The sequence below is a fragment of the Penicillium concentricum genome (genome assembly GCF_028827145.1).
Source record: "Penicillium concentricum strain IBT 3081 chromosome Unknown utg000004l_segment0_segment0, whole genome shotgun sequence".
Taxonomy (NCBI): domain Eukaryota; kingdom Fungi; phylum Ascomycota; class Eurotiomycetes; order Eurotiales; family Aspergillaceae; genus Penicillium; species Penicillium concentricum.
The window spans coordinates 2,784,309-2,802,926 of NW_026622757.1; the positions used below are offsets into that span (position 1 = coordinate 2,784,309).

The following is an 18,618-nucleotide window of genomic DNA, read 5'->3' on the forward strand; positions in this document are numbered from 1 at the left end:
ACATCTGTATACAAACAGCACGCCGACTCCAATATATCATGCAGTGGCTCAGCCGAACTCGTCTATCCCAAATGTGTGATGCATATCAATACAATGGACCGACAAGGGTCAGGGAAGAAGAAAAACAATAAATCACAGCCAGAGGGCAACAGCACCCAACAGACCAGACAGCACCAAGGATCCAGCGAGCAGGCGCTCAGTAGCTGGCGAGCCGACAGTCACAGCGTGAGCAGCGCCTTCCTTTGTTGCCGATGCAGAGGGAGATCCGGTTGCCTGATCCTTATTGATGTTCTTACCGGTCGTCGTGGAATGAGAGCCCTTGGTATAGGTCTGTCCCAAGGTAGGAAGCGGCGAGCTTGGGTCAATTGCCCACCCACCAGAGGTCGAGGCAGGGCACTCGATGGCGGTGAGGCTAGACGCGCTCTTCCGGTAGTCGGAAAGCGCAACACCGGTCGGGTTCAGAGTAGCCCACTGAGACTTGAGGTTGTTGAAATCAGGTGACACAGGTGTCGGGGTGCCACTGCGGGTGAAGCCGTCCTCGATGGAGCTGGCAGTCGCAGTCGCAGCGTCGACAGAGGGACCATAGCTGATCAATCCATAGTCATTGGTCTCCTCAATCCACTCATAGATGATGGATCCAGACCAAGTATCAGACATGTGATCACCAAAGATGGCAGCCTGGTCCTCAAAGGTGCGAGGTGAGGGGGTGTTGCAGCCGGTCTCGGAGAAGAAGATAGGGATGGGGTAATCGGTGGCGTTCTTCTGCAGAATATTGTATCCGGACTTTTCATAGCTGGACGAACCACACCACTCGTAGGCGTTCAGCGAGTAAAAGTCCAAGCGGTCGGCTGCATCCTTGTAACAGGCCATGTAATTCTGAAGCATGGGTCTCAGATCGGCAATATCGGCCGCAGAGTAACCAACGGGAATGTCGCGATAGCCCTTCTTATCACGGTAGGCCTTGATATCGCGAGCAGCCGCCAAGACGTAGGGAGCAGCGGCCGAGCCATCGGCCGTGGTGAGGACCTCGTTTCCGACCAAAACACCGGCCGTGTTGTCGAACTTTTGGAATTCATCGAGCACCGCCTTGAAGGCATCAAACTGGGTCTGATTCCAGTGAGGCTCGGTCTATGATCGTCAGTATCTGGGGTCCACATGAGGGGAAAGTGGACCTACCTGTTCGATCTGAGTATTGAAGGTATCCAAATCGACGAACAGGTGGATTCCTAGACAACGCATCAATATGCATCTAGACCCTGGGAATTGGAATCAACCATACCAGCATCCGCCAGTGCCGACATACAGCCCTTGTGATCACCGTGGGGATCCACGTGGTACACACGGATCGCATTGGTGCCCAGCTCGGACATCCGGGCGATATCCCGCTTGCATTGGGCAGTGTCGATAAGCGGGTCACTTGGGGTAAGCTGATAAGCAATGCCTATTCGAGTCAGTGAGGCAAGATATACGGACTGTAGGAATCTAGGTACCCTTGATGTAGAACTGTGTTCCGTTCTCGTAGAAGAACTTGTTCCCGACAGCCGAAATGGGCGAGATTGCGGTGACTGTGGTGGCCTGTAAGCCAGCGAGTAGCAACGGTACCAATGCCAGGGATGAAAACATGATTAATGATTAATGTGAAAGTAACAGGTGAAAATGGAATAAAGCAATGACTTGAAGAGAAATGAAATGTCCAGATGTCCTTTGACACCTGAAAGAAAGTGCAAATGCAATTTTAAAGGGAAAGAGCTGAAACACAAAATGGCTGTTCCTTGATTTGGGACTGTAGCAACCAAATCTGCAGGGTCTCTCTAGCGTTCATTCCTTATTTACATTCTTGTTTTGAACCTCTCAATGGTATATAAAGTACTTCGTAATGTTAGACATAATGGATACTGAGATACTTATTAAATGTTGATGTTGATGTTCATGTTCATGTTGATGTTGATGGTTGATTGTTTATTGTTGTTGTCCCTGGGGCCCAGCCCTAGTTCCCATGTATCACACACAGTATCTAGACGGACTACTCCGATATCTACTCAAGTAGGTAGAAGATGTGCAGTCTCCAAATATTAAAATTAAACGTGTGTACTCCGTGTTGTACTCCGTACTCTGGACAAAATCAAATATTGTACCCCCTGTCCGGAATCTACCGAGTTCCACAACCCCTATACTATAAATATCACCGTATAAAAATACTCGCAAGCTTCAAGTTGAGACATGTTTATAAACTACATTGGTACTCCGTATACGGAGTACATGTACTATCATTATGTATGTTGTATGTCGGACATGTATTCCCCATCTCAAACCCTGTCAATCACTGCTGTTCTGGATGTTATATCCACTCTCGTTAGGGGAAAGATAGTCCTTTTAAAACCTGGCGGCAAATTAGAATTTTTTTTCCAAATTCTCTTTGTTCACGAGACACGTTGGGCAGAATATCAAGCATGAACCCCTAATGCATCAAATAACCCGTACGCTAACAATCACGCTATACGATTGAATCTTTTAAAATTCGCTGCCACGTTACCCCACTGGGCGGTTTTCGGCGGTCGCCACGGGGGCTAGAGCGAGGTCCTTGCGAGATAAGAGCTATTTTTGTGAGTATTTCTCGACTATTTTGATATAGAAGATGGGAAGGTAAAAAGTGTGTAGGTAGTAGGTAGTAGAATCATGTCACGTCTATCTACATTGCGTTATGTTACTTTAATAGCAGATCTATAAAAGTCCCTTAACAAAAGTGCAACAGTCCAGACTCTCTCCAATCTCCACTCCTCCACTTCATTCCGACATATCCACCAATCATCATTGCCATACGTAGAGTGTTCGTCAGCTAGTGGAGTCTTCCATTGGGATCGTCTGGGCTTTCCTTTGGACTTGGCACCCGAAACGGGAGAGTCTCTTGATGACGTTTCCGCAAAGGGGGAAATATAATATCTAGCCCGGATCCGGCCCTTTATTTTTTTCTAGGGAATTCATCTCTTACCCTATGGTTTTTATATCTCGACATGGTTCTATAACCTCCATCTCCGACTCAGATATACCCGGAAAACATAACCCACAATGGCCTCCCCATTCCACATCTCCCGACACCAACAGGTCGAGCTAGAACGCAATGAAGCCTTCCGAGTAATGCGCGAACAACTTCGTCGACAAGAATGCGGTATGGAACGACCAAGCTTCTGCACCGGCCACCGACACTCCTGCACCGCCACCGAACAAGAAACCTTCCGTCTCCATCGCGATATCATCCACACCCTCCTCGTCCCCCTCTTCCTAATCAACCACCAAGCCGAGCGCATCGCAGCCCGCACCCTCCCAACCCAAAAAGGCGCCGAACCCGAACGTGCATTCCGCGGCGAAGCCCGCAGCGCCTTCGCCTGGCTCAACTGCATCCTCACAGAAGAACACGACTGGTACCTCACAGCCCGCTGTCCAGCCTGCATCGTCCAGCACGTGCTACACTCTGAGCCGACAATTCGATTCGTCACCGTCGCCTCGCAACTCGCAGGCGCCCGCTCCGGCTTCCAGTGCTGGCTGAACGCCCTCGAGACTGCAGTCTGCGAAGACCCCTTTTGGGGCGATGCTTTCTGGCCGGATATCGAGGAGCGCGCTTCCCGTCTGACGGACGGTGTGCAGCAGCTCGTTCGTCAGTGTTACGAGCTCAGCGCGACACTCGATAACCCGGTGAGGGTGAACCCGTCGCTCGCAAAGAACCCCATGCCTGTCTACGGTCGATCTGCCTCCTGCACAATCCCCCTGAAGCCTTCGAGTTTCGCGCGGAAACAGGTCCGTCTCACGCGGGAGGAGCAGAGATATCGCTCGTCATTTTTGTGGAATTGTTCCGAGATGACACAGCCGCTGGCCGGCTGCACTACTGCGACTCAGTCTCGGCGCCGGTCGCTGACTTCGTGAGAGAGGTCTGTTGGGCTATGGTGAAACTCACCATATGCATTTTACTCTCAACCAACCTAATCCTTTCCACCGGGAGGTTTTCCAGAATCAGCCCTTGGCCGAGTGAACTCTGGATTCTATAAAAGTATCTACGGAACTTGTGAATCTACAGAGCACTTTGGGATTTCGGACGTCAATTCCCCGATCTCTCACGGAACACATGGCTCAACGCTCCACGCGACCGAGACCAAATATGCAAGGGTTGCGGATCTAGAGTCCGCTGTGATGCAATCGGACCCAGAACCGTGGAGCAAATTCTATCCCGGGAGATATTCCTTGGTCCCAAAAGTTGGAATCGGGCTGTATAGCCGGGAATGATGTGACTTTTTGGTCATTTCGGACAGTATAGTGATATATATAATTCTAATCATAATCTACCGTTACTATCAAGTAATTGTGCAATATCAATGTACCTATACTCTTTTAATGAATTTCCAGGGTTTATATATATTAACCCTAAAGTAAACTCCACGTTGCATGTCAGATATATCCTTTAAATTAAATATATGGCATGGTAAATTAACTGCCGTGGCAATTATACTCTATGTGAGACGGTGGAGTAGCCGGAGATGGAACAGGGAAGTGAACCAGATCGAGGCGCACAGTGGAAATTAAAACGGTTCCAACGTCTAGGCTGGATCTGAATATGGGGTTGCCTCTTGGATTCTAATTAGAATGCGAACTTGCTGCGAACTAGGCATTCAACTTTCAACTGCCGATATATATTATTAGATATATTAGATATATTGCCTATACGGTTAAGGTTGTAGTAAGTATATGCCCAACCCCTCAGACCGGAAACGGAGGACTACATGGAAAGTTGGAAGTACTCAGTACCTCATCTTGGCCCACGATCCACAGCCATTCTATGGTACTGGAGACTTGTGAAACCAAAGGCTTAGGCCGCATTGGGGGAATACTGTTTTAAGGGTCCTATAGTGCTATATGCTTGAGTCTGGTTTGGGTAATGAGGACTTCAAGTAGATTCATATTCATATATTCATATTATATTCGACTATATTCCATACATTATTTAAGTCCCAAAACTTGCACCCGAAAATGATCGTCCCCCCCTCCCCCCCCGTGGAGCCTAGACGAAAGTCCATCGGTCTAGACTACACTATTTTATACACACACACAACTCCATATACAATAGACTTGCATTATTATAGTTACAATTTTATTCTATCAGATTAATTTAATATAAAATTGTCTATTATATCCCTTACAGCAAAAAAAAAGAAAGAAAGAAAAAAAAGGTGGAAACCGATGACTCCATGACTTGGAAGGTCTAGACTTACCTGACCTGAAGAGTCTGGCCCCAACCCTTGCCCCAGTTAGTACCCAGTACATGGTCTAGTACCCATTCGCCCATATTATGCTCAAGTACCCAATACCCACTCTTCTCTTCCCGTCAATTTCCATAATTCACGCCCTCTTTTGCTTCTTCTTCTCTCTCATCCCTTCTTTTCCCCCTCCCAAAATATTCATCTTCGAAGCGTCAAATTCATAGAATTTCCTTAGACCCAGTCATCTTTAGGTTATCTTTCCCTTCGAATGATTCAAGCCGGTCTTCCGTCCGTTGGATACCTCTGAATGACTTCCTCGTGCAATGGACAGTATTGGCCCGTGAATCATCCTGACGATCGCACCATGCATGTCCCACCAACAGTGAAACTCGACACAAGAGCACATCTTCCTCAGCAGTCAGATACACAGGAAACCCTTAACCCCGCTAGGATTCGCCGACGAGCTTCACAAGGATCTCTTCGAGCAAGACCCTCGCCGGTATCTCGCTTTCTCTCCAAGAGTAGCGTGGCCGTGAACTTCCCATCTTGGGATCAACGTGCCTCGCCTCGTTCACCTGGTTCGCCCTACCGTCTGGATTCTCGTACTCGGTCGGTCGACTCTCGTCTTCGTCTTTCAACCACTGTGTCTCGCGGGCCGAGGCCTTTGGCTGCTTCAACCGCTTGGGACTCCCATTATCAGTCCGAATACCCCGCTACATTACCCCCCACGCCACCAGACGAGGATATTCACGTTGCCTGGAACCCTAAATCCGAGATGATGTTGTTTGATACACACTCCCACCCGGGATCCATGGTCATGATGGATACCCCGAGTGTGGACAATTCCTCTGCCACCGGTGCTTCCGATACACTCAGCAGCCCATCCGATGGGCTTTCTCATAGATCCTCCAGCTCAGGAGGCAGCCCTGGGCCCCACGATGAGATGGACTGCCAGCAGGACATGGGCTCATGGCTGGATCATGGCATCAACTTGACTGGTAAGCTTTCCACACATCTGTGCTTGAAAGTCAAATCACTGACTTTATTCAGCTTCATCACTCGCTCTCTGCAAGACACGAGGCGAAGCCGTCAAAATCGTTTCCCAGACTCTTCCATATCCCAGAACATCTGATCAGACAACATCAGTACCGAAAACCGACAGTGTTTTTTCCTCCATTGTTCAGGCCGTCCACAACCACTTGCAACCTGGCCAGTCACCCTATATCAATGTCACCCATGCTGTGCCGGAACAATTTAGCCTTTCGAATCTTCCCCACTCTCCCCCCAGCACTCCTCGTTCTCCCGCTGCCACCGAGGATTACTTCAACGCCACGGTCTTCTCCAGTGCAGCAGTTGTGGGTGCTTACCATGACTACCGTGGGCCCCTACAACGGCAAATGTCCCACGCCCCGATGCCCATTGTCCCCCCTCGCAGCGTCCACATCTCGGTCCTCGAGCGCTATCTTCCCCCAACCTCCGCCCAAGAGTACCGTGATTTGTTTTGTCGTACCCGTCCATCTTTCCTCGTCGACCGTCTGAGTGAGCTATCACCGAATGGCGGCTCCCTCCTCTTTGTGTACCCGACCAAGAAAGGTGCATCAACCTTCAAGTCCCAGTACCTGGGCCCCATTCTCGACCCCCTTCTCCGGCAACTTGTTGTGGTAAATGAGTTGTCCGCTGACGTGGGTCGCTATCTTGGCAAGCTCTCATCCGTCTCTCAAATGGATGACTTTGCCACCATGAAGGCGAACATCGTGGCACTCTGCGAATCATTGAGCGATAACGATTCCTCCTCCCGATTCCACGTAGCCGATGCGGGCCGCGGAGAGACCCACCTCGACCGCAGCCTTTGGGCCGAGTGGTTCATCCACCAGGAGAAGGCCCGCATGAAGGAAGTCCTCAGCTTGTACTGGCAAAACGGCCGCCGCTCATCCAAGAGCGCAAGCTCCGGATGCTCCGGCATGATGGGCAACAAAGAAGTCACATCTTCCGGCCTTCTCAGTGAGATCTGCGATGGCATCCGCAAGCGACGGTATTGCGAGGACAATGAGCCTCGTGATGGTGTCGAGCTTGGTGTCTTTGTGATTCGTCGAACAAATTAGATCGTTGCAGTATTGCTAGATCACTCTCTCTCCCTCTCTCCCTCTTTTCATTCTTCCACCCTCTTCCGCAATAGCATATTTTAACAAACGGCCTTCACAAAAGATGACATGGGACCCTTGGAGGTGTCCCCGGTGTTGGATTTCGATTTTCCGGTGCGAAATAATTTTTTCGCACCCTTGCATGAACTCATTTGGGGGTTCCATTCCCGCGAACATTTTGAATGAACTATGAATACCCCGGTTGTTGTTGGCGATTCGGGTTTTATGATCTTTTTTTTTTTTTCTGTCTTGATGATGGATATAGATATACACGATTTAGTGGGAATATATCTGCTATTAACAACATTTTTGCTTCTTCTGTAATCTATAATCTCACTGGTCTAAGCGCTTCGTATATGTAGGGGTCATGCTTCTGGTTTCGTCAGGCTCTTATTAGGCATCACCGGGACGTACATATTGTCTGAACGCACATTATCTGCACTATCGTAGTATAAATGATATATCGATGCAGATTAATCATTTTGACTTTTCTGCTAGATAAACGGTTTAAATGGCTATGATTTATAGCTGTGGTAAAATTTGTACAAGCGAAGGCTATGCCGAAGTATATAGCTCAAGATAGCTGGATAGCTGGGGTCTGAATTGCAACGAAGAACAATAGAAGACGGGGAAACCACAGTATTTCAATTCATTGTGTTTATTTTTCTACCTCCAATCAGTTTCATTCAATTAAACTCATTGTCATCTCTTCTTCATCTTGTCTGCACACCTATTCTCGGGGCGGCCAAACATTCTGCCGTCCATATTCGACCGTGACCCACCCCTCCCATCTCATCTTCCTTCGATCACCTACTCAATGCAATCTACCACTCTTTCTCGTCCACCCTCGCCACATAAAATGTCCTACCAGAACCCTCCGCCCCTCAGCCCTGGCGGCGGGGCTGGCGGCGCACCCTCAAAACGCGACAAGCGACGCACCGCGCTCCAGGAACGGCTCCAGGAACTGACCGGTCAGTTCAGTAATAACCGGGACATCCAGTTTCGTCAGCAGTTGCACGCACTCCAGTGTGATATGACACTGATCAACAATGCTGATCCTTACGTGACTGGACCGCTCCCGGACTCCGCAGAGAGCATTGCTTCGTTGATTGAGGAGACTGTTGGCGGCGGCAGCAAGTTTGCGAAAGAGATGGCTGGCCTTGCTGGATCATGGTATTCCAGATTTGTGCAGCAGGTTAATGAGATTAAGGAGAAGAGGGATGCAGAGTTGGTCATAGCGATGGTGAGTTTCGTGATTTTCTCATCTATAAGGAGCTTTCCCTAATCAGTGACTTTTTTTTTCTTGTACAGAACAACTATAACAACGTTATGGAACGACAACAGCGGGACCGGGATTTCCGCACTTACTTCGCACAAGAAGAATTCCGTCATCTGTCTTCCACCCTTCGAGAGCGATTGATGCAGAATATCTCCGGCAAGCGCGCTCGTCTGATGCGTGAAAAGGAGCAGCTTGACATCGCTGACACCAATGCCCTGCTGCTCCACCCCAACCAGTTCAGCATCACAAACCCCGCCAGCCCTGGTGGTATCCATAGCAATCGCAAGACTCGGCACACGCGTCATCGCGTTGACCTCGACGAGCTGGGCAACGGAATCATCACAGATTTGAACAAGCGCAAGCGCAAGGCTCCAGAAGATGACACTGGGTCGCCTGCGCGGGAAACAGGCGAAGCTACGCCCGCGAAGCGCAACAAGGCCGAGGTCACAAAGGAGCAGGTGGCACCTACCTACTCGATCCACTCCCTCTTCACCGATAAGGAACTCAACGCACATGCAAACCAGGCACACCTGGCAACTGTCCACTTCTTCTCTACCTCCAGACGCGCAGACCACGGATCCGGCGCGGTGACGAACGGCAACAATACCGATGTCGAGGATACCCCCGAGGGCACAGGCCACGAAGATAACGGCACCCCGAGCGCAGCCGACATGATGCGCACCGCCAGCCACAACTTCCACGCCACCCGATCCACCCGTACAACCGCCGCGCACAGTGCCCTGAGCGCCTTAGCTGACCTGGCTGATAAACCCGCCACTCGCCCGATCCTCCCATACCACGTCCTCTCCAACCACCACGCACGACCAAACGGAAACGCACCCCCATTGACCTCCCTGATGAACGAGGAAGTCGATGACGACTGCGCTCGCATCAGCCGTCTCGCCAGCAAACCGCCTAATTGGATCGACGCATCTCTAGTCGAGCTCGTCGCTGCTCCTCTTCCCGCCCCCGCAGAGCCAGCCGATGGTCACCCAGCCGATCCCGCAGTCTTCAGCCAGCTCCACCCAGACTTCTCCCCCGCAATGGGCATCGACTGGACTCCCACCGTCCACCATCCGGGCTTCGAAATGTTCCAGCCTGCAGCGATGGAGCGCGAGCGCAGTCGGAAGCGGACCCGCAATCACTGAGTATGCACATGAAATTTCGGATGTACGTTAAGATGGGATGGGAGTTTACCGCTGGTCGCGGTTATGGATTACCCTTTATCAATTGATATTAGCTATGTTGTGAGGGATGGACCTCGGAGGTGTTTGGGATGATTTTACTTTCACTTTACTTTTACTTCTGTGTTTATTGTTTTTTTCGGTCTCATGTGAGCCCAGACCTGTTAGGCGTTGTTGGGATCTTTGAACACACATAGTACGTTCTTGCTTGCCCCTATGTTGGGTAGTACAATTTACATGGATACCTTGTTCTTTAATTCGCTGTAATATCGGGTTTAGGCTATTAATCTATAGATTGTAGCTCATGAATGTCTTCCTACCTGGTCAACATTACAGACCAATGCCATTCTAGAGTAGGATATTTGTAGCCTAGCCCGAGTGTGTATTCCCCAGATGATGAATGTCGATGACGGGTTCAGAGAGGCTCTTCAGAGCTATATTTCCCATTTCCCACCAATGCACTGGTCAATCAACGGGGTTCATAGAAGCACTGTTTATACTATTCTCAAAATGACCATCGAAACTGATTATTATGAATATCAGGTCCAGTTTGGCTCTACCATTCTGGGCGATTATCTCGAGTATAAATGTTCATCTAGTTATTGATATCAACTTAGGGCTGGCATATCATCATCATGACAAAAACGGAACTCACCACCGACTATGCTATCAAGTACATTCACAATATATCCCCAAAACCACAACAAAAACCAAATACTCCAAGCCCCAAACAACCATCCTCATGCTCCGGCGCGTCCTCACCATCCACCCTCCTGTCCCCAAACTCCAAATGACAACAGCACGACCAAAAGCCGAATCCCCAAAACCCCTGTTCAGCGGCAACATCCCAGCCCTTCAAACCTACACAGAAGACATCTCAACACCAACAGTCCACAGCCGCATCCTGCCTGCCATAAAACACGACCACTGCGAACTCGAATCCCACAGTCACAAAATCCTCTCCTCAACAAACCCAGACCAACAAACTCGCTTCCAAAATCAGTTCGTCTGGGAACTAGCTCGTCATCTAATCGGAGAGGAACTAGTCGTTTACCCTGCTATGATCACTTCACTCCCGGATGGACAGGGGGTAGTAAATTAGAACAGACTCGAGCATCGTGCTGTTAAACATCAGTTGAAGACCTTCCAGGAGTTATCATCTACGGATCCGAGGTTCCTACCCACGCTTAAAGGGCTGATGCGTGATCTGGGGATTCATGCTAGACATGAGGAAGACGTGGATTTGCCTAGACTTGAAGAGCTCTTGTCTAAAGATGAGAGTGTTGAGTTGACCAAGTCCCTGGATCGAGTTAAGATCTTTATTCCGTCGAGAGCGCATCCACTTGCGCCCACTGAGCCGTTCTTTGAAACTGCTGTTGGGCTTTTGACGGCGCCGATTGATATGTTGGCGGATTTGTTTCGGAAGTGGCCTGATGGGAGGGATAAGGAGAAGAAGTAGGGCTAGGGAGAATATCTTTGAATGGTTTATGATATCAAGTCCAAATACGAGATATTCAATTCACAACACCCCCTGATGTATACCAAGTCCATTCAGCTACTAATTAGAATACTCTAAGCTGAATACAAATTAACCTCTATCTTTTCAACACTCCAAAGCCACTCTCGTCACAATTTCACGCCTCCACGGCCACAACTGCCGATCCCATCGCGCCCAACCGATGTCCTGACGAGCTAGAAGAGACAGAGCGCTGTAAGCGACGCAACTTCCCCAATCGGTTCACAATCTCGATTGCAGATTGCTGCATCTCGTCATCACCTGATGAAGATCGCCGTCGCTTCCACGCTTTACGGAACTGGTGCTGTTCCTCGTCTTGCTGTCTGTGTCGCATAGACAAGAAACCAGCATGGGCTTCTTTTTCCTCGCTAAGAGCCTGGACCTGAAGCGAGAAAATTAGGACTGATTTATTGCTTGTGATCGTATTCGGAAATCTGATCTCGACTCTGGAATAATATAATAATAATCATCCAGAAAACAGAAAACAGAAAACAGAAAAGAAAGATAACAGTCACTTACATACGATAACCAAACCTCCTGCTCAGAACTCCACGCCTTCTGACACCTCCCTAACTGTCTCTGAGCACGCACAAGCTCCCGCTCCTGCTCATCCGTCCATCGATCCCGACTGCGGATAATACTCGCCCAACTAACAGCGCGATCAAGCTGTGCCCGAGCCGGACGCGCCTCGCCTGAATAGCATGCTCGGCTCTCGGAAGTCGAATCCGATGGAGCCGGGATGTTTTCTGCTGACTGGGTTGGTTTGTGTGCATCGGTGTTCACCGCTACCTGCACGGGACCGTGGACGTCACGGTGCATGAAGATAGTTTCATTGTTCTGGGTGATGGAATCTGACAGGATGGGATTCTTTTCGTTGAGGATTTCAACGGGGGATTTGCCTTTTAGACTTGTTCGGCGTTTCCAGAGGGATAGGGGTGGGAGGGCTCGGTGGACGATTGTGAATACCGACATTTTTGGAATCGATATATAGATTATATATATGGAAATCGGGAACAGAAGAGATGGAAGTATAGAGCTGTATACTTGGTATCTTGGTTCGGATCTGGGAATGATGTTATATCGTCAGTTACCATGGCTTTTATAAATAAATGCCTTTGCCTCCCAAGTGGTACTTCACGATCCAGACCGATACCCAAGGACGAAAATGCGTGCAGGGACACCTCGCAGGGACCTCGCATGGAGGTGGGGAATGCGAGGCTCTCCGGCTTCTGCTTGGCTGGCTGCGTGAGAAGTATACGATCGTGCAGGCCCGGGTTGGCCTGGTTGGTCTAGATGGTGGTGGACTGCAGGTTTGGTCGAGACTTCAATGTAGATTGTGTTTGCTTTGGGCTCGGGTTGACAGTTTGCTTGGTTGTATGTTTCAGGAGACAATAAGGCTTGGAGTTGACGTTCACGTTGATATTGACTTATTGGTATAATGAGCTGGACTGAATTGGTTCTGGACCCAACTGCGATTAATCCCGGGGCCATCAGATACTCGGGGAAATAAGGGATCTTGATGCAGGAGACCTCCGTAGTTGGCTAGATACATATGTTCTAGATGCAATATACAGAGGGTGTTCGCAGTTAAAGTCAGGGATCCCCTTCCGGGATTTGGTACTTCGGTCATGTCGAAAACTTGGAAGTTATAGTATACAGTACCTCATTCATGTCTGATGAGGCTAGAGAGGCCTAAACTAATCACGGGCATAACGCCAAAACAGCCCAAATGCTGCACATAAGCCTAACCAATAACCGTGAGGGAATCATAACCACAACAGATTCAAAACAAAACCATGACGCCAAGTACTCATCGGATATCCAAAAAAGTGCATAAGATAAAAAAGGCGAAAAAAAAATAGACGCTCATCGCCATGTATCCACCGAAGTACCCCGGTTCGCCTTGGCCTTTCTTTCTTCTCGGATCTGCTCGCCAATAATGATGCTAATGAGTCTCCGGTGCAGATCAGCTTCTGTCCAATCGATCTGTCCGCTGCCACCATATTGGATATCAGCCCGAGCAAGTTCCTGGGCAAAGCGATCAATGATGGCAAACTGGATCTCTGTGATGGGCACCCCGTGATGACCATCGGAGGTCCATATCCAATCACCGATGATGGCAGCCCGCCCTGGAGAATCGTAGTATTCAAAGCGCTCGGGGTATCGCTTGGCAACTCGGTAGATACGACGAAGCGCGGCGTAATGTTCGTCGGAGAAGTATCCGAAGAGGGCAAGTGGTCGAGGCCCTGGAGACGCCTCATGCTGGTTCATTGGCTCTGCATCTTCGTTCTCCAAGAGATCTTGTGAGACACTCCGCTCAGAATTTGCCACCTCTTCTTCCAAGAGGTCTCGAGAAACACTTCTCTCGTGTATCGGGTCCTCTTCCAAGAGGTCCCGAGAAACACTTCTCTCGTGGATCAGGTCCTCCTCTTCCGTTGTAGGAATAGGATCTTCTTGTATCTGAGGAGACTGAGGTGATGTTGACTGTCTCCAATGGCTTGTGGGAATAGGATCTTGCTGTATCCGGGGAGACTGGGATGGCGATGGCTGTCTCCAATGGCTCGCGGGTGATTGGCTCGCTTGCTTTGAGAGCGGCTCATCCTGGAGATGTCCATCAATCTCCTTCGCAGATTCAATGCTGGCCATTTCCTCTTCATCTTCAAAGTCAGATGCTTCCTCCGGAATAGTACTGACACTTGAGCTTCGGTCACGGGTGGGGGCTTTGAGCCATTGCGGGGTGAAACTGGTTATTTTACTGAACCAGGATGATCCTGGCTCCTCCCTATTGTGTTGACGAGGCTGTGGGGTAGAGGCTGAATCCGCGTTGGCAGATTCCGATGGACTGAGAGCGGCATTGGATGCAGTGTTGTCGTAGTCTTCTTTTAAAGCTTCTTGCATGGGCGGGCTTCTTTGTACAACCTTCGGAGATTTCTTCCCACCGAGGGACGCGGTTTGTGGACTGGGGCCCCGTGGACTGGGAACATCAGGGCTGGACTGGGACAGAGGTTGTAAACGAATACGCGCTGGAGTGCGCGATACCGCGTCCTTCATGAGAGATTTATTCATTGGTGAATTCAGTATCCCTGATGGGCGGGTGAGTACACTCCGAGGCGTACTCGTTCCATTGTAATACCGCGCGCGGTTTGGTGTATCCTCTTCTGCAAGCAAAGCAGATAAATCGACCTTTTGTTCACGGAGCTCGCGAACTTTGGACGGCCCGAAGCGCGCTACATAATTATGTTCTGAAGTAGCGTAGGGAGATGAGCTTAGGTAGTCTTGACCTGCAGAAATTGGAGCAAGGTTGCCCAAAGGGCGTGCAAGGGGCTGCGGATCAGACTGAACATCCTCCTCCTCGGAGTGTTGTGAAATATGGCTGTGCTCGTTGGCTTCGAGTTGCCAGATATCATCATAGTCATCATCTTCATCCTCCTCGGGCTCGGGCTCGGGTTCAACGTCTTGGGGTGCATATTGCAATGGCGATGGCGACGGCGCTGGTTCTGGTTCTGGTTCTGGTCCAGGTGAAGGTGCAGAATCATTCGGCTCTTTATCAACCCCATTTCTGGCCTCAGATTCAAATCCAATGTCCCCATCATTTTCCCGCACATTCTCATCGCTATCAATATAGACGACCGACCGAGAGTTTGAAGCCATCTGAGCCTGGCGGCTGACCGCTTCTCGTTCAAGCTGCCATTGTGCCTCGCGCTGTGCCTTTTGGTGGGACATCGGGCTTTGCTGCATGGCGTTGTTGATCTTGGAATGTGAAAGCTGGGTGTATTCTTCTTGCTTCTTGATCTCGTATTCGAAGGGTTGATCATCCTCTTGCTCTTCCAATTCTTCGTCATTGAAGTCATTATAGTGACGTTCTTCCTGTTCTTCCTGCTCCGCTTGGAGACGTTCCTCCTCGAGACGAGATGCTGCATGATCTGCTGCTATAGCCGCAGCCTTATCTTCCTCGGCGAGCATTCGACGCATAGCAAGTTCCTGCCCTAGCCCCATAGCAGCTCGAAGTTTCCGCTGCGTTCCAGCGTTGAATGTGCTGAAAACACCCTCTAACCGACGTCTTTTGTGACGAGCATTACTCTTACCCGACCACTCGTCTTCTTGAGGTCTAAAGGGACCTTGTAGAGCCAAGCTAAGACGAACAAGTTTCGCTAAACTGGTGAATGTCCTTTTCTTCGCAACAATTGCTGGTTTAGCGGGAGACGATGCGGCAGGGAGTTCAGGGTAGGCGATCTCATTCACGTAGTTAACGGACTGCCGCTCAGTCGCATGTAGAGTGTGCTTCTCCGGAATACGGCTGCTGAGATTGTCGTATAACCCAGCATCGAGGCCCGTAGTGACTGGGCTGGATGATTTTTGAGCACGAGAATCACCTCGGAGGTCTTCGATCGTCCCAGGAAGTTTCCGTCTCAACCGGTCTCCGACTTCCTTTGGTTTGGGACCGCCGTTCGCCATAGCACTAGAGCCGAATCCATGCTGCTTGGCTGACGGTAGTGTATCAAGGGAAATCATAGTGAATCCTTCACTTTCCATGATAGTGTCAAATTCATCGTACTCGTCTGCGGGATCTTCAACGGGATCGGTTTCAGCATCATGGCTGTCTGTCCTTGGGGGATGATCCTCGTCGACTTGTCGGGTTTGATTTTCTTCATCGGCCAGCGAAGACGTGGGGGTTGGAGTCGGATATGTGCGCGATTGTGGGCTAGACGTATTATGAGAAGCCCTCGATGACAGGATTGCTCTCTCGCGTGTAGGTGATGGCATTTTAGAAGGGGTAGAGTGGATGTTTTCATCATCCAAAAAGTGATGTTCCGTAGCTCCGATAACAGGCGTCTCCAAACTCGTTCGACCGTACTCACGGCGGATATTGCTGATATCTTCCGTGATGGGCTCTGTTGGGTCAGGAAGCTCTGCAATCGACATGTCCGAATTCCCCCAAGAGTCGTCTTCGGAGTCCGCATCCCCTACGAGATTCAAGGGACTAGCGTGGGCATTACTCCCAGCGAAAGAGTCCGTCGGACTGAACCGTTCTTGACCTACGCCAGCATCGCTAGTGAAGACATCCGTGGGGCTAAATCGTCGGTGGCCCAGCCTAGCTTCACTAGCTGTAGTATCCATCGGACTGTATTCATGTTGACCTAGACCAGCTACATTGGCCATGGTGTCCATAGGGCTGAATTGCCGGGCTTGGCGAGCATCACTATTGGGAACGATATCCATCGGACTAAAGGTGTGATCATATTCGGCCGTCGGCGTTGGTTGGTCATCCAGCAGCTGGAAATCTTGTAGTTTGGGTTTGGGCGTGCCCCGTGGTCGGCCTCTTTTGCGCGGTTGAGAGTCATCAACTCGTAGCCCAGGAGTATTCCCCGGTCCAGGAGTATGCCCGGGTCCAGGAGTATGCCCGGGTCCAGGTGTATGTCCCGGCCCAGGTGTATGTCCAGGGCGAGGGGTCTGCCCAGCGCCCCCGGGAAACGGGGACAAAGTCATGTCAGATTTTCGTGGACGCCCTCGCCGCCTTAAGGGCGTCTTCTCCTTCAATGGACTCCTCTCATCCTTCAATGGTATCATCGTTGTCATGGTCGAGGGTTTAAATCGTTTGCGCGACGGGCTACCGCGGTTCTCGTCATCTTCGTCTTGTGTCGCTTCGAGCGTGAGCCGGATGCGCCACGGGCTAACATTTCCATCCTGAAGCTTCTCCGGAGAGAGTGACCTTTGCCGACCACCATTGAAATTCATTGTCGGCGACCCGGGGAGTATGACATCGTTGAATTGAATCGAATGCGCGCTTTTTGCGGGACTGAGGCTGACGCGCGGTCGCGGTCGCTTGGCCGGAGTTTGTGATTTCCTGATCATAGGAGACATCCAGCTTTGGCGCCCTGTGAAGGGTTTAATCGGCGAGGAGATCAAGTATTGGGCATCGCCTGGAGGACCTAGGATATCGGGGGAGGAGCTCTGGCTGCGCGACGAGGCCGACATGGCGGACTCATGGAACGGGAGGCACGCGTGCCGCCAAAGGGGTGGAAGAGCGCCAAGGAATGCGACAATGCAAAAAAGTGAGTATCGTAACTATTCACAGGTTTTTTATGATACAGAAATAAGAGAGAAAACGCGGGGCAAGCATAAACAAGTCTCCCGATTTGGCACGAAACAGCGGTCCTCGAGGTGGTTAGGTAAGCAACCTAAACAACCTTGGAAATGGGTCTATGACTTCTCTCTTTCTTCCCCCTTTGTATCTTGAAACACATGTGGAGATGTGATATTGCTTCCGCTTGCCATCGCCTTGCCTTCGGCTTAAGTCTTTAAGATTCTTCATCGACGGCTTCTACATTGGGCTGTTGCTTCAATGTCACACCACAAGCTTCAATGACTCGGTGCACACACTTCATGACCATTTGCGAATTTCCCTTGGAGATCCCCAACCGCCTTGTTCCTCGAATATTCTAGTAGGTCATCTGCGGGATGTCTTGATCCATGACACCCGATATGATAATCACCTCTGTATCCACGTCATCCAATACATACCCGTAGGTGATATCCGCAAGCCAAAAGCAAAAGTCTTGATGTTTTTTTGAATAATCCAAACAGAATACTGGTGTTGTGCCCACATATCGATTTGAACCAATCCATCCCCGCATGATTCGAATCATCGCACTGCCAGCCTTCTCGGGCGAAGGAGCATTCCGCATCCTCCTCAGACGTGACTTCAGTAATGTTGAGGAGTGCCTCCGAAGGTCTTAGAATCCGAGAACTGCAATTTCCTTGAACAGCGTCTCGCGCATGCCTTGAATCAGCGTCTAGAGTGCAATGGTGGTAGAACACGTATGTTGACTTATGAGGTACTGGTATAGCTGACCACAAACCTCCCCCGTCTTGAAAGACCAAAGACCAAGAAGGGACGTTCTCGCATAGAATGAGGCGCGATATAATTTTTGAGACTGGGTATGGAATGAAAGTCTCACATTCAATAAATGTAGGGACAGGCCGGTTGTGGTACGGAGATCTACGCTATCTAACACACTAAGGATGAAACATTTTGTGATTCATTAGACGTCTAGATATTGTGAGATATGTTGAATCTGACTTTTATACCTATTAGAACTACTACCAAATTCCAAATGCTCTATGAATGAATGTCTTCTATCCAGAATTTGATACGTTGCCCTATCAGCTTTGGTGCCTTCCTTTAGCTACGTCTATTCTAAGTGTACTTCCGATGTTGTTACCTCCGAGTTTGGACAGAACTACCTCAACC

The 18,618-nt window shown here is 49.9% G+C and overlaps 8 protein-coding genes across 8 annotated transcripts; 4 read left to right on the forward strand and 4 right to left on the reverse strand.

Annotated features, from left to right (window-relative positions):
• Window positions 1–132: 132 nt before the first annotated feature.
• gel6 (putative 1,3-beta-glucanosyltransferase) lies at window positions 133–1,623 on the reverse strand (the record flags this gene model as incomplete). Its single annotated transcript, XM_056727745.1, has 4 exons — window positions 133–1,128; window positions 1,177–1,226; window positions 1,280–1,441; window positions 1,491–1,623. 4 exons carry the CDS (start codon window positions 1,621–1,623, stop codon window positions 133–135), a joined length of 1,341 nt encoding a protein of 446 aa, XP_056576317.1.
• A 1,443-nt stretch (window positions 1,624–3,066) lies between these two features.
• On the forward strand, window positions 3,067–3,918 carry N7517_010023 (uncharacterized protein; the record flags this gene model as incomplete). Its single annotated transcript, XM_056727746.1, has 1 exon — window positions 3,067–3,918. The coding sequence occupies one exon, from the start codon at window positions 3,067–3,069 to the stop codon at window positions 3,916–3,918; it is 852 nt and encodes a 283-aa protein (XP_056576318.1).
• Window positions 3,919–5,610: 1,692 nt separating this feature from the next.
• N7517_010024 (uncharacterized protein) lies at window positions 5,611–7,348 on the forward strand (the record flags this gene model as incomplete). Its single annotated transcript, XM_056727747.1, has 2 exons — window positions 5,611–6,244; window positions 6,297–7,348. The coding sequence occupies 2 exons, from the start codon at window positions 5,611–5,613 to the stop codon at window positions 7,346–7,348; spliced, it is 1,686 nt and encodes a 561-aa protein (XP_056576319.1).
• Window positions 7,349–8,204: 856 nt separating this feature from the next.
• On the forward strand, window positions 8,205–9,814 carry N7517_010025 (Sds3 domain-containing protein; the record flags this gene model as incomplete). Its single annotated transcript, XM_056727748.1, has 2 exons — window positions 8,205–8,630; window positions 8,699–9,814. The coding sequence occupies 2 exons, from the start codon at window positions 8,205–8,207 to the stop codon at window positions 9,812–9,814; spliced, it is 1,542 nt and encodes a 513-aa protein (XP_056576320.1).
• Window positions 9,815–10,592: 778 nt separating this feature from the next.
• N7517_010026 (HHE domain protein) lies at window positions 10,593–11,309 on the forward strand (the record flags this gene model as incomplete). Its single annotated transcript, XM_056727749.1, has 2 exons — window positions 10,593–10,940; window positions 10,986–11,309. The coding sequence occupies 2 exons, from the start codon at window positions 10,593–10,595 to the stop codon at window positions 11,307–11,309; spliced, it is 672 nt and encodes a 223-aa protein (XP_056576321.1).
• Window positions 11,310–11,484: 175 nt separating this feature from the next.
• On the reverse strand, window positions 11,485–12,338 carry N7517_010027 (uncharacterized protein; the record flags this gene model as incomplete). Its single annotated transcript, XM_056727750.1, has 2 exons — window positions 11,485–11,748; window positions 11,886–12,338. 2 exons carry the CDS (start codon window positions 12,336–12,338, stop codon window positions 11,485–11,487), a joined length of 717 nt encoding a protein of 238 aa, XP_056576322.1.
• An 894-nt stretch (window positions 12,339–13,232) lies between these two features.
• N7517_010028 (putative AT DNA binding protein) lies at window positions 13,233–17,342 on the reverse strand (the record flags this gene model as incomplete). The annotated part of the gene is made up of 1 exon (XM_056727751.1): window positions 13,233–17,342. The coding sequence occupies one exon, from the start codon at window positions 17,340–17,342 to the stop codon at window positions 13,233–13,235; it is 4,110 nt and encodes a 1,369-aa protein (XP_056576323.1).
• A 323-nt stretch (window positions 17,343–17,665) lies between these two features.
• On the reverse strand, window positions 17,666–18,299 carry N7517_010029 (uncharacterized protein; the record flags this gene model as incomplete). Its single annotated transcript, XM_056727752.1, has 2 exons — window positions 17,666–17,806; window positions 17,889–18,299. Coding segments are annotated over 2 exons (552 nt in total), but the record flags the coding sequence as incomplete, so codon positions are not given.
• Between the last annotated feature and the right edge of the window lie 319 nt (window positions 18,300–18,618).